Source organism: Channa argus, chromosome 15 (genome assembly GCF_033026475.1).
Source record: "Channa argus isolate prfri chromosome 15, Channa argus male v1.0, whole genome shotgun sequence".
Taxonomy (NCBI): Eukaryota; Metazoa; Chordata; class Actinopteri; order Anabantiformes; family Channidae; genus Channa; species Channa argus.
The window spans coordinates 10,616,452-10,630,538 of NC_090211.1; the positions used below are offsets into that span (position 1 = coordinate 10,616,452).

The following is a 14,087-nucleotide window of genomic DNA, read 5'->3' on the forward strand; positions in this document are numbered from 1 at the left end:
TCTAGTGTAAAAATCTGAAATCAACCAAAGTGGTGTTACAGTAGCCGTCCAAATATGTATTCTAAAGGGAAAATTTCCCCTTTAACATAATTCAGATTATTGTTAAAAGTTACGAACAGGTCCAAGTCTTTCCCAGAGCTAAATGGCGTCTATGACAGTGAGACAAAATTTAGCATTGCAAGTGGCAAGAATTCTGTTTTGGGGTTAATTTTTGCTTTAATATTAAATTCAGTGGGACATGTACAGTATGCTCCTGGTGAATAAAAACAGGACTATGCCAATGGCTTTTCCTTACAACATAAATGGACTTGAGCCCATTTGTTTTTTGCAGTTTTACCAAAGACCTGTACTGTTGTTTTTGTGTATTACATTTCATCATTCAATTTCATTAAGAAACCTAAATAGTTTTGGTTTTTGTTAGTTTGTTTTAGTAATCACCTAGTACCTTAAATAGATGATCATGTTTAACAGTAATTAATGGCTTCTTTTTCTGTCTAAACTTGGCTATAGTGAGCTGATACCGAAGTGATCAAAAATGCATGGGTCATATACTTACAAAATGTGTATTTGTACAATTGATTTTGTGTTAAGTATACATTGACGTTTATGGCAGATTTGTGCAATACTTGCTAGCACACGCTGACCTTAAGCGAGGATTTTAACGTCAGTTAATTGTTGTCTAAACAGTGAAGGAATGTCAAAAGTGAATGACATTTGTGCTTCTAAAGTGGCCATATAAACTTCACTACAGTACTGTTTTGAAGTGAATCTTGTTTATTGATTTTTGCTTAACTACATAATCTCAATCACTTTGAAAATAGATGGTTAGTCATATGCTGTTATAATGTTATAATTCGCCTACATTGAGTGTGAGGTGCTTCTTTTTTCTTTTTTTCTTTTTTTTTTCTAATTTTTAAATGATCCAAATTGGGTTTTGATATTTGTGAAATTACAAGGGACAGATGATGATTGTGACAAGCATCAACGGCAGATACAGAAATTATTAAAACTGAGTTATTGTGGTAATTTGTTGTTGGTCCTTGGCCTGTCTAGTGGTCTACTTTCCCTAATTCAAGTTTTCTAACAAGAAAAATACTTGGTAAGCACAGCTTACATTTCTTCAGATTTGTTAAATTATCTGTCTGATGGACCAATTACTCTTTGAAGTACAACTGTGCCTTTTCCATAATTATATAATGTTGATTGGTATAAATAAAATATGACATGTTTGGTCTTACTCAGATGACAAATGTTAAATGTTTAATTACAATCAAAATTCCAGTGCCTTACAGTGATTTTTGTGGACCACAATGCGACTGCTAAATGATCCATTGCATTCAGGCCAATTGAGCCACAAAGAAAAAAGCTGATACAGTGAGATTTGCTTTACCAATCTGGCAAGATGAAGCAAATGTTCTAATTGACTGATATAATTTTAGTCTGTATATGCCATACCATTCACAAAAATATACAGCAATACGTTACCATTGAATACTTGGTCTCAATTTGTCATTTAGCATCAAAATGTAATTGTTTGCAAGGGAAAGCATCAAATAGGAGGAATCTTGTAAATTAACTGTAATAGATGTATCATTATGCTCTGCATTGGATAGTTTAAACTATTTTGCATTATTGTTAGTTGTTGTGTTGTCTTTTTGTTATTATATTATAAAAATGGAGCCTGAAGATTTATGCAATCTTGTACATGTATATGAGTATGATGTATGGAGCTGTTGAAATTAAGTAAAATACTAGTACAACAAATGTCAAAAATAAATGATCTGAATGTGGAACCAGTTGTTCCATGAGTTAGAAAATTTCAGTAGAAATGTTATTGTTATAACATTGAAGCCCTGAAATATTGAATGTATTGTTCTAAATTAGATATTCAATGAATAGGTCACTGGATATTATGGAGCGCAGTTAATTCATTATGATGTAGCATCTAGTTGTGAACTGCTATTCAATAAAATTTATTAGAAATAAAACAAATGCAAGTTTTCAAGTTTCTATTTCTCAGCATATTGAGAAAACTTAAGAAATGTATTTTTCTCAGGGTAATACAGTGATTTAATGCAGAATGTGTTATATCTGAGGAAACCACATTTCATGGATTGTCAGTAAATTTAGACATTATTTACAAAAGCTAGATTTATAATATGTCCCTTATTTTGTGACAAGCTGTAGGAAGTTATCTACTGATAATCGTAGAAATTATTCTGTTGGTATATTAATATTTTTACATTAATGTTTGCGTAAACACGAATAGGTGCAAGTCTTAGTTACATTTTTTTCTTTTCTATATTAAGGATTGTGTCGCATATTTTCTGTAGTGTATTACTAGTTTGTTGACACTTGTTAAATTGTTACACTACAGTTATGCAATGGTTTACAGAGTTCACAAATTATTTTTATCATCTTGAAAATTAAAATAATTTTCCATCTCAAATGTGTGAATACTTTCTGTCTCAGAATAAAGTTGCTAAAAACTGATTGTGTATTAAAGTAAATCTGACACCTGGTGAGGGAAGGGAACATTTATTGCATTACAGCAGTGTGAACAAATATTTATATTAATTGGAAAAAAACTACAAAACTATCAGTTAGCATTATTCATTTTTAGAGCCGGCAGAAAATGCCTACTGATGTCTGGAAAGTGTCTTACACATTTGAATTTTTTGGCATAATAATGTCACAGGAGTTTTCAGGAGTGAAGGAATCAAACAGGTAGCATATCAGCTGCTTGGCCTGTAGGAGAAGAGATGAAAAGGAAATTGTTGGCTGTCAACATAATATTAATATAAAATAAAGCTTACTAGTTACTTTCACAAAGCAACTAAAACCTGATTTTCAAATCTTAAAATATGCTTAAAGCAAAAAGCTGAATTTACCTCTTTCTCACATTGTGGGTAAATAATCGATTCCCTCATTTTTTTTAGGTCTGCCCTCTCCTTGTCAATGCTAGTGTATAAATTAAATGTAGAGGCAAAAAGGAAAAGTTATTCATGTAAAATATTATAAAACTCTGCAAATTATGTTTGTCTTTTTCCATACCCTTGAAGGATTAAGTTAATGTTGGTCACAATCTTTTCTCCTTGCAGAGCCATGATGAGACACGAGGCCATGTAAAGCTGAGTAATCGTTTAAGAACACAAGATAATTTTTTATTTCAAGAATTCTAGTTAAATTACAAGTTCCTTCAGAACTTGTAAGAAAGCTAAGCTGCTCACCTTGTCATTTCCACTAGACGACACTTTAAGTATTTCAGCGATGTGTTGCCTTTGCTCATGATCCAGTACGGTCATCCTCCCTGCCACCAGATGGCAGCCTGACCTCAGCAGCATTTCCAGCTGAGATGGCACTTGGCTGAGCAGTTGATCACTTAAAGGTATCAACAAACAGGTTGTCTGCCAGAGAGCACTGTGTATCAGGAACCCTGATACCAGTGAACAAGCAAAACAGGGCATTTGTCTTTTGCACAATTTACAAAGTTCATCTGGAACTGAGTCATATTTCAATGCCCTTTCCTAGACAATCTCTGCAAAGTCTAAATAAATGATTAAATAATTTAGGGACCTATTTTGCTTTAATAAGTGATTAGACTATGCAAAATTAAATACTTTGACTTTAAATTGAGTTCAGTATAATGCCTATACATGCTTTCTTCAATAACCTATTTCTGCAGCACTGTGTTAAACAAAATTTACTAATAAATAAATAAAAAATAAAACCAAACCCCTGTTTGGTCCTGACGCCATTAAAGGTTGGAGACTTTTCTGGGCCAAAGACACCAGTGTGCAGATTTGTTCACGCTCCACAGAGGCCAAAGGGTCTGAGCATATGCTGAATATCTGAAACAGCAAACCCAGAACAAACAAAGAATTTCTCCAAGTCTTTATTTGTTGGAAGATCAACCCATGTGATTTAAACAGTGCAGTTTTGTATTTGACAGTCACAGTACCTGCTCCTGTCTCATTATGCTGCTCTCAGTACAGCACAGACCATCTGGGAAAAATCTCTTCACATCCCCAGTTGCTTTCTCATATGATCCTGATCCTAAAACAATAATTATTGACATTTTAAAAATACAGTGACATACATAGCAATTCTGTAAAAGTATGCAGAGGCACACTGACCATATATGCCATTAAATAAATGGGCTCTATCATAACAATGAGTCCATAGGGACAAGTCCTCTTGGCCCAACAAGTACAGGAGCCTCTTCACAGCATTTTCTCCCTGCAGACAGAAAGCCACTGAAGAACCAGAGCACAGATACTCAATATGGGCCTCCAACTCTGAAGGGTCCTGAATGCAAAAAGAAACACTAACTGTAAAGTGGACAGTTTGCATGAATTCAAACTCATTTTTCAATTCGACATTTTCACTTACACTATCTGTGGGGAGCAGTGAAGCTGCCTCATGTTTGTCTAGGGCCACTACTCGCATGCCCACCACCGTAAGGCCACTCTCCTGGAGTTTTTGGAATATTATATGCAGAGCGTGATTCCAAACTCCTGGCTTGAACAGGCACACTGTCAGCAACATCTGTAGATCTAAACACAAAGTTATATCAATGATAACACAACTGTATAATATTTAGGATGTTTAGATGATACAACTGTCTCACTACAAGGCCTTTGATTATATGATCAACGATGGAACAGAATGCACAAAAAGTAACTTACATCCCGGTGAATGTCAAGGTATAGAATATATATACAGAAAGTATAAAATAAATACTCAGTATGTACTGTATAAAAATAAATATGAACATATGGTATAAGTTAATATAAGATTATCTACTTATTTTTTATCAATGCTGTGATAAACTGTCATAGACTCAAGAACTTAAAACTGCAGCTGCCTTCACAGGATTGGATTTTGGGTATGGTGTTTGCATGTTATATCATTTACCATGAATCGTCCCATGATCAAAGAAAAGGGATGCTTGTCTGAAGGCCACTTGAGGTGTGGGTGACATCAGAACACTCAGGTTACTAGGGTAATTGTGTTCTATGAGCTTCCTCAGAGAACCAAAAGTATCTTTTCCTCTAAGAGCACACACTAGGGCAGGGAAGGACATCAGATTGTCCAGGCTGTTGTGGAAATGCTGCTCTCCCACCTCATAAGGACTGAGCTCCTGAGCCTGTAGTTGGGTCAACACAGGCAGCCATTTTAGGCCAAGCAGCTTGAATCTTGCGCCATCACCTTGAATATCAAATAAAAACACATTGCAAATGAAAAAAGAAGAGGGCAAAGTAAGCTAATTCAGGTGAAATCACTCACTTTGAAGTGTGAGTGTTCAACTGTGTATTTTGTTTGTTTACTGCCACCCCCAGTTCCAAAATCCAGAACAGGCTGTGCTCTCAGAAATACACCCTTCACCCACTTCACCCACCTTCTGGCCCTTCTGTTAGCATTTGATGTAGTAGGCTCAGGCCATGGCCCATATCCTTCCCACACAGGGTCAAAATTACCACCTGCTCCATGTCATAGTCGGATATACACTTTTGCCTTGACAGGATCACGGCAGAAGGATCAGGTACTGTCCACATACACTTAACTAAAAATACAACACACGCAAGATAATGCATATGGCAACAGGAGACGTTGGAGTGTTTAATGGCATAGACCATACATTGCTTACCAAACATATTGTACAGTTTACTGCTGTAAGGCACAGTGTGGAAACAGAAGTGCGCCTCTACTGTCTGAATACCATCATGTCTGGAGTTGATGCAACCCAGAAGCTTTTGAGTTTTAAGTTCTCTAACTAGAGCTAAAACAACAGGACAAAAAGGGTCACTTTAATGGCAAAGAAATTTCTTATTTATTTTATTGAAATATATTTTTGCCTTAAATAGAAAATGAGACAAGACCTGCTGGCAGACCAACACTGTGGTGAATTGCATTTTCCTTCCTCAGTAACAAGACCAAACATTGAGAAGGAAGCTCCAGCTCCCTCTTACTCAGGGTGACAGTGGGTGAACAACAGAACACTGTTACCTAGGAAAAATACACACAAAATTAGACTCAATTTCTCTTGAGCCTCTCTTCTACAAACCTACCACTAACATTATGACTTTTCCCTCAAAAAAGCACAAAAACATTGTAATATATATAAATTGTGGTAATACACTCAATCATAAGGCAAGCTAATAATATTCCCGCACGTCCTTCTGAAACATTGACGTATGATGGAATATTCTGTAGTTCTACCTGCTGGGTAGTGAGTCTGAGTAGTACAGCCCCTTTGCTTTGAAGCTGCAACATTTGCAGCCCCTTCAGACTGAAGCCTCTACGGTCACATATGGCCAAAACTTGGCCGTAACAACATGAAGGCACAGCGGGTGACACCACGAGGAGTACATCAGCTAAGCAGGAGAGAAAGGGAAGAAAAATCTTTTATCCTTGCTGTAAACAAATTATCCTTCTGGACAATAAAGATGAAAGCTGAAAAATAAATTGTGGACACGAGCCATTTTCCCCCCCTTGTGAGAGTTTTGGCTTGCTAAGATACAGTACCTTTAGTTGTAGCACAAAGAAACGCAGATGAACTGCTTAAATTGAATAGGCTGCCTCTTTCTCCATCACTCAAAAGTACTCTAAAAACAAAAGGTAGGGTGAACGTATGAAAAGTCTCACACTAATAAAAGGGACTAACCATAGTACTCCAGTATATGTGCTAAATACCTCTCCTTGAATCCTGATAAGTATTAGAATAGTATTAAAATAAAATCTTAGAAATGTCAGTTTAAATAAGTAGCTTCTCAGTCTTCTCAGGTTCTCGCACCTCACTCTTGCATCCCACTCAACAATCAGTTGAGTATATCCCACACAATTTCAAAACATCTAAATTTAGAAGCACTTCGTATTTATCTAAAGTTCATTTTAAATAGCTACACTCATTAAAGGCATTGGAGGCAGAGAAACATATGGCTGTAAAGCGACTTTTAGAGTTTAAACAATAAACCTATTTGGAGGTTCGCTGTGATTTTGTATGCTTTCTCCTGTAAGTCTTCCTGCAAACCACAAGCACAGCTCCATGTGGACTTGACTGGCCAGTTGAGATGAGTAGAAGAGAGGAGTTCTTTGATTTTTGCATTGGAGGGGGCTGACAGAAGTTGTATCTGTCCTCTTGTGCAGTAAAGGATATAAGGAGCTAGTTAAATGCTGCAACGTTGAAAAAGCATGAGGGCCCCGAACAGCTAGGACAAAGACAGGCTGGCAAGTTTCATCATCTTTCCAGGTATCTGCTGCACCACCTATGAACCAAAGGGAGAGTTTTTCATTTTTAATTGACAGAGATACTGACAAGGGTCCTAGCCAGGATGTTTAGATCCAGGACGTATGCCAGACCAATGAAGCAAAAAGAGAGTTATTGGTCATGAACAGATGGCTTTAGTTATGTCCTACCAGCACAGTCAGTCAGGAACCTCTGTTGTGGATAAAGGAGCCGCAGACCACAAACATCGAGTCCTGCATGACTAACAAGCTGGAGGGTGTAGTGTGTTATTAGTGGATGCAGGAAGAGACCATTGCATCCCAGAGCATATGACACCTACAATAACAATAACAGAAGCATACAGTAATAAGTTACTCCACCTTTGCGGATTAAGTGATTCTTTTGAACACAACAAAAGCTGTGGAAAAAAAGAGTAAATGGTTCTACAAAGTAGACATTTAAAGGACATGCTCACCTCTGTGTGTAGCTCTTGTGATGTCTCTCTCATGTTGCAAACCCACTCCTGAGTTTCCACGGTCTGCCAGTAAAACCCTGGACTGAGACAGAATGTCCTCTCCATAACCTGAGAGTAAAACCAAGTCAAAAAAAAAAACAAAAGTGGTAAAAATGTTAAAATCACCTAAGATAAATTAACTACTAATTACTCTGTTGCAAAGCACCTTTTTGTTGGAAGTGGCAGAGACAAAATAATTTAAAGTGAGAGAAGGCAAGTGGATGAGTGGGGAAAAGCCTCGTTCATCCAGCAAGATTTGAAGCTCCGGTAGCCAGTGGGCAATTTGAGTGAGTGTGGTCTCAGAGAGGAATCTGCAGGCATGGTTATAGAAAGGTGCATGGATGTCTTTGTCCCTTTTCTACAAAACAAACAAAAAGAACGGCATCAGTATGATCATAATCTTTAGATATTTTAAAGCCTTTTGTTTGTTTGCTGTTCACCCTTAGTGTATAACAGTGACGAGCAACGGCTAAAACATGCAAAGCCAGTCCATCCTCTGTCCACAACTGCTGAAGTCCTGCAATCCAGAATGGGACATTTGCAACATGCTTTTCTTTATCCTGGTGTGGGTCTGGCTTAACCTAATAACACATGAACAAGTGACTTGGTCAGGTATACAGTCAACAAACTCTGATGCGTTAGGAGAGAAAAAGCCACTAACCAAAGAGAGAAACCAAGCGACTAAAGTGTTGTAGATGTGTGATTTTGTTGCAGCTGAATAAAGATGTTTTCTCTTTCCATGAGCTCTATCTCCAACCATACCAGGACTGGAAAGGTTGACAATCAGCAGCAAGCAGCCATTACGTTTAATATTTTCTGGTAGCATACTGATAGACTGTAGATGAGATGCTTCCTAAAAACAAAAAAACAATAATTTATAATAAGTGTAGGCAAGTTTCAAAGTCCTGTGAATATATTTATCTTTTAATTCCCCAAAACCTACTAAATCACAAAGAACATCGGTCCTTTCTGCAGCTGGCTGTTTTTGATGGACAGATTTGGTTGGTCGATGCATTTCCAGTTGCTTGACAATTTTCTGGTGTTTTTTATGCTGTAATGTCTGCTTCAGTTTCTTTCTCTGTTGGTCTCTAACACATTCACTCTCATGGTCAAGGTATTTGTTTATTGTTGATGATGTGCTGAATGAATACAAAAAAAGAATTCATACCTCTGCTGCTTTGGTTCTCTCACTGAACTTTGCTGAATAGTTTGTAGATTTTCCATTTTTGGTTTTCGGGTCTCAGACTGCAAACCGGAAGATTGTTCATCCTCCCGCAGATTTTTTGTGTTATGTCCAGAAGAAGGTTCAGTGGGTTGAAGTGGCTTTTCTTCTGATTGTTTCATTTCATTCCCTAGTATTCCCTCCCCTACTACTGAATCTGGAGGGTTTGTATATTTATTAAGGAGTTTATTTCCATTTATTTTTATCTGCCTTATTTTCTGAAGCAGCATACTCTTTACAGTCAATTCCCTGTAAGCAGACAAATGGCAATATGCACTGAAACAAAATGTACTGGGCCGATGCCTGACAAATGTCTCTAATGCAGAATATATTTACCTGTTATCAATCTGTAATGCAGTGTGCACTTTGGGATTGGGTTTTTTCTCAGATGGAACTCCCTGTTGAGTACTGTGTTTGGCTGGTGATACAGACTTTGATGAAAGATTTGGGGGTATTCTTTTTGGTTTTATTGGAGGATCGGGGCATCGCAAGTCAATAAAAACAGTGGGACAATCCTGGTGGTTCTGCTTCAAATCTGCTGCCATTTTTTCCAATAATACGCTCTGCAGATTACTCTTCCTGCAGGAATCAAGTGACGGTTGTTATATTACAAATCTGGTTACAATGTCTTAGCAGTGATATGACTTACCTGATGGGATCTGGACTTTTCACTGGCTTGGACACAGATGACTGACTTTTACAGAAAGCAGCTAGTCTCTCCATTATATACTTGTTCTTGTCATCGTCTACAAGAATAAATGTGTCAAATTACAACATAGCAAAGTAAAATGCAATTATTCACATTATTAGTCATTATAGTCACTATAGGATCAGCACAGATGTGTGGTATAATTACTTACTTGCATGTGGTTTCACAGTGTTGGCCGACACACACTGGAGAGACAGCTCATCCTTTTTCAGATTTTGGAGGACATCATCCAGATCCCACTGTTCAAGCCTCTGAATACAGGAAGGCATAAAGATCTTCAGATAACAGGCATAGCACCTAGAGAACATTTACTGGCATCTCAAGAACAACTGGGAAAGATTAGATTTCCTTTTGTTACTATTTTAAACTTACCGCAAATGAGAGAACAGGGAAATCTTCATACAGTTTTGTACTGTCCACAGTTCCCTTTACAGGGAGATGTGGCTTGGTTCCATTGAACTCTACAGAAGCGCTCATACATGCATCTGCCTTAATATTGTATCAGGTAAAGAAAGTAAACATTCAGCGTATGATAATCCTACTGTGCTTTACGCTCTCCAAAACCGTAGTTGAGATTGATATAACCAACCTTAACATTATCGTCATAGTGTTGTTTAGGGCTTTCAAGAGTTTCATCATCATCCAAATTCACACTCAGGCTACAAGTCTCCTCTGGCAGGCAGGTCTGTGCTATTGGTTTCAACAGCTCCTGGTTGGGAAAAATGGGAAAACACACAAACACACATATAATTAGCAATCATAGGACTATATATTTGGGTCATTAACACTCAGAAAGCAAAAAAAAAAAAAAAAAAAGGTAACTGTTAGTCAACTAACCTCCAAATCAGCACTGTCTATTGAAAAACTGTCATGGTCTTCGAGAGTCTGCAGGGAAAGTCCAGCTGGCCTTTGATATACGGTGACAATCTCTTCATTCTCAGACTGAGAGAAGACAATGGGAGAAATATTAAACATTTAGTGTCTAATATCAGTTACACGTCATTTAGATTTGCACATAGCGTTAACAGTTTGCGTTGTTGAGGTGCTGCTGTCAGTTATCAGACATTAGCCTAAGAAAGACAACCTACTGTTGATGAGTCCAGTCCGATGGTCGGAATATGGGGTTTCACTTGCTCCAAAATCGAATTCCACGTCGAAGAGGCATTCAAATCCATTTCCACTTGTCAAAAGTCAAGCTTAACAAGCGCATCAAAATGTAAATGTCCACTTTTAGGCTACGCGTCGCTGTGTGGTTGCCAGTGGCAACCGAAAGCGTCTACGTAAAACACGTGGCCAATGTTGCCTTCAGGTGCCGCAAGAAATGTCGGCTGAAGCCGCATAAATACACAGGGAAAGCGTTTTAACGTCACGCTTGGAGAAACGCTTCCGTTACTCGCCAGGACTTCTGCTGTAGGTTAAGACAGCGAGCAACGTGTGCGGTGGGTTCAGCTCAGCGGGCTGCAGAGATACAATATAGTGTATAAGCATCAGTAAATACTCTATTTCATTTCCTATATGAGCACGTTAGCATTCTGGGTGATTGAAATGCTAAGCTATATTAATTCTCCGCTGCTGACATGCACAATGTCAGCTGACTTAGACGACTGTGCTAAACTTCCTTAAGTTTTGCTGGTGCTGCGTTGGGAAGCCAGCACTTGTTGTATTCATACGTTACGTGGTAGTTTCTGTGGCTTGTTCCTCGGACGTTGTAAGCTAATTACCGGCTTTAACCACATGAAACAAAAACGTTAATACATACATGTTTTAATAATTGCACTTGCAAAACACATTTTTAAGTGACATCAGAAGTACACGCATCTAACTTATAATTGATGGTGAACTGTGAAGTATAAAGGGATGTCCTGGGGATTTTTTTATTTCAGTTTAATTGAAGTGAACAAGAGCGTAAGGCTCAGAGCAAGGCTTACAGAAGAAAATTAAATTTAAATCTTTTTTACTTTTTAAAATATACATGAAAGTGCTGTACATTGCCTTGCATCATTTTTGAAATCAACTATCCCATCAAATATTTAAAATGTTATGCACATACAGTCATCTTATGCTTTAATATAAGTATGAATGGCATTATGTCAACATGTAATGTGGATTTGTTCCATCGTGAAGTGAGAATTTACCAACTCTTATCGCATTCTTCTATTCTAAGACTGAAAGCAAAAGAAATAACGTTGGCTGGTCCTTTCATTGGTGATATATAAAACAAAATTCATTTTCATATGGAGATAAATTTGTATCTATTAGCTACTTTAAGAAGAACCTAAATCACAGTTAATTTTGAATGCAGAAACTAAATGATTTAAATTTTTTGGAAAATTTGCAAGTCACAATTTTGTGATATTCTTTACTATTTACCAGACAATTCCCTGGAAAAAGATGTATGTTTGCTTAGCAGCTTTGGAAGAATTCATTGTCAACATCCCGTAGGTCCTGACCAGCTAGATCTTGTGGGCTGATACAAGTAATATTGTTGTAAATGGTGATAGTCGTGTCAGGCTCTTCACCCTCTGCATGGGTCTCCACTTGTCGTGGAATCACCGATGGATTCCTCAAGCTGTAGTTTCTGAGTGCGAGCGCGCTGCAGTCACATTTCCATCTGTTCCTAGACAGTAAAAGTTTTTCCATATTTTCTGGGAAATCTGGGATGATGTTTGTCAAGGCATTAGATCTCAAGTCCAGGTAACGCATCCTTGGAAGGAGCTGTTTTGTGCCATTCTGCAAGAACTGTTGACATTCATTGTTGGACAATAGCAGGTACTCCAAATTCTTGAGACCATAGAATGTGTGGGTTGTAAGAACCTCCAACTTGTTAAAACTCAAGTCCAGTCCCAGTAGGCCCACCAGATCCGCAAAGCTCTGGTGTTCCACAACAGAGATGTTGTTGTGCTGCAAGAAAAGCCTCCGCAGACCTGATAGTCCAGTAAATGATTGCGCTGTTATTCTTGTTAAGCAGCCTCTGTCCAGGTGAAGGCTGTGAAGCTTGGACAGGCCTTTGAACACTTGGTCTGGTAGACTGTGGAAGCAACTTCCAGACAGGTTGATGACAGCCACATGAGAGAGGCCCGTGAAACTACCCATTTGTGCTTCCTGCACTTGATTGTGGTCTAACTCTAAGACCTCCAGATGACCGAGCCCTTCAAATATCCTCTCTCCCAGGGTTCGGATCTTGTTGTAACTGAGTCGTAGTTCTTCTAAATACTGCAGGTCACGGAAAGTTCGAGGCCTAATTGAATTGATAGAGTTGTTGGAGAGGCGCAGCACGTGAAGACTGTGCAGGCCCAAGAACGCTTCATCATGTAGAGTAGTCAGTCTGTTGTTTGTGAGATCCAGCCATCTGAGTGACCTCATGCCTACAAAGGCTCTGGGTACCACGTTCCCAATGTGATTCTGGGCCAGATAAAGCTTTTGCAGTTTTGTGAGTTTACCAAAAACATTTACTTTAATGACCTTGAGAGAATTTCCCGTTAGATCCAACTCCTTAAGCTCAGCAAGATTTTGGAAGAGCTGTGGCTGCAAGTAAGCAAGTCTATTGCCTGCAAGAACAAGCTCTCGTAGACCTTGCAGGTCCTGGAAAACTGTCTCAGGTAAAACTGCTATTGAATTCCACCCAAGGTTGAGAAGCCACATGTGTGAGAGTCCAGCAAACAGTCTTTCTTCAATACGCGTAAGCTTATTGTTGTGCAGACTAAGTGAAGCAAGGGTTGGTGTATTCAGAAAAATTGTGCCTGGAAGCGCACGGAGATGATTTCGTTCAAGGTGAATGTGCGCTAGCGACTTAAGTCCTTTGAAAGCCTGTGGGTCAAGTGTCACCAGCTGGCCACTCTGCAGATTCAAAAAATCCAGGTTGGTAAGATCCTTAAAAGATGCTGCTGGGAGGGAGGTGAACGAGTTGCCATCCAGCCAGAGAGAGTGAGTAGATGTCGGCATGTCAGCTGGGATTTGTGTGAAGTTGCGAGCACTGCAGTACATGTTGAGCTCCAAGCTGTAGTCATCGTGTAGGCAGGTGCATCCCTTAGAACATGGAATAGGTTCTTCAGTCGGCTTCTCTCCTGCTGTGTCAGGGTCTGGCAACACCAAGGATGTTCCCAGTACCCACAGCACCAACAGCACAATGGTTTGCATACCAGCTGTGGATGGAAAATTAGCATCAAATTATAAAAATGCTGTTAACAATCTATGTTTGTTTGTTTTTTAAATTAAATTTTAAACATTGACATGTTTTAAGGCTAAAATTATATTGCTTACCTTAAATCTGAGCACTCTCGATTTAAGGTGGACAGGCTGTGAAATACTGAATGAATGAACCTTGTGCAATAGATTTGTATACTGAATGGAAAGTCTCCTAGGCCCCCTCAGACACACTGAAGGTGCACAATTAACCCATTCATTTCCATGTGCT

At 38.5% G+C, this 14,087-nt stretch overlaps 2 protein-coding genes across 5 annotated transcripts; both read right to left on the minus strand.

Annotated features, from left to right (window-relative positions):
* Nucleotides 1–2,522: 2,522 nt before the first annotated feature.
* On the minus strand, nt 2,523–11,283 carry LOC137099498 (dynein axonemal assembly factor 8). Of its 4 annotated transcripts, XM_067476430.1 has the most exons (29): nt 10,762–11,283; nt 10,511–10,615; nt 10,263–10,382; nt 10,046–10,162; nt 9,825–9,924; nt 9,614–9,710; nt 9,301–9,543; nt 8,911–9,213; nt 8,686–8,830; nt 8,404–8,595; nt 8,183–8,323; nt 7,909–8,100; nt 7,704–7,811; nt 7,420–7,564; nt 6,977–7,268; nt 6,529–6,608; nt 6,223–6,377; nt 5,883–6,009; nt 5,651–5,782; nt 5,402–5,566; nt 4,918–5,211; nt 4,393–4,556; nt 4,137–4,308; nt 3,962–4,056; nt 3,737–3,851; nt 3,231–3,436; nt 3,055–3,131; nt 2,892–2,961; nt 2,523–2,748 (listed from the first exon to the last, which is right to left on the minus strand). In XM_067476430.1, exons 1-29 carry the CDS (start codon nt 10,846–10,848, stop codon nt 2,662–2,664), a joined length of 4,326 nt encoding a protein of 1,441 aa, XP_067332531.1. In that variant the 5' UTR covers nt 10,849–11,283; the 3' UTR covers nt 2,523–2,661. The 4 variants fall into 4 exon arrangements, with proteins under 4 accessions (XP_067332531.1, XP_067332532.1, XP_067332533.1 ...); XM_067476431.1 differs by lacking the exon at nt 10,046–10,162; XM_067476432.1 differs by lacking the exon at nt 5,402–5,566.
* Nucleotides 11,284–11,421: 138 nt separating this feature from the next.
* igfals (insulin-like growth factor binding protein, acid labile subunit) lies at nt 11,422–14,087 on the minus strand. The gene is made up of 2 exons (XM_067476441.1): nt 13,934–14,087; nt 11,422–13,815 (listed from the first exon to the last, which is right to left on the minus strand). Exon 2 carries the CDS (start codon nt 13,808–13,810, stop codon nt 12,077–12,079), a length of 1,734 nt encoding a protein of 577 aa, XP_067332542.1. The 5' UTR covers nt 13,811–13,815; nt 13,934–14,087; the 3' UTR covers nt 11,422–12,076.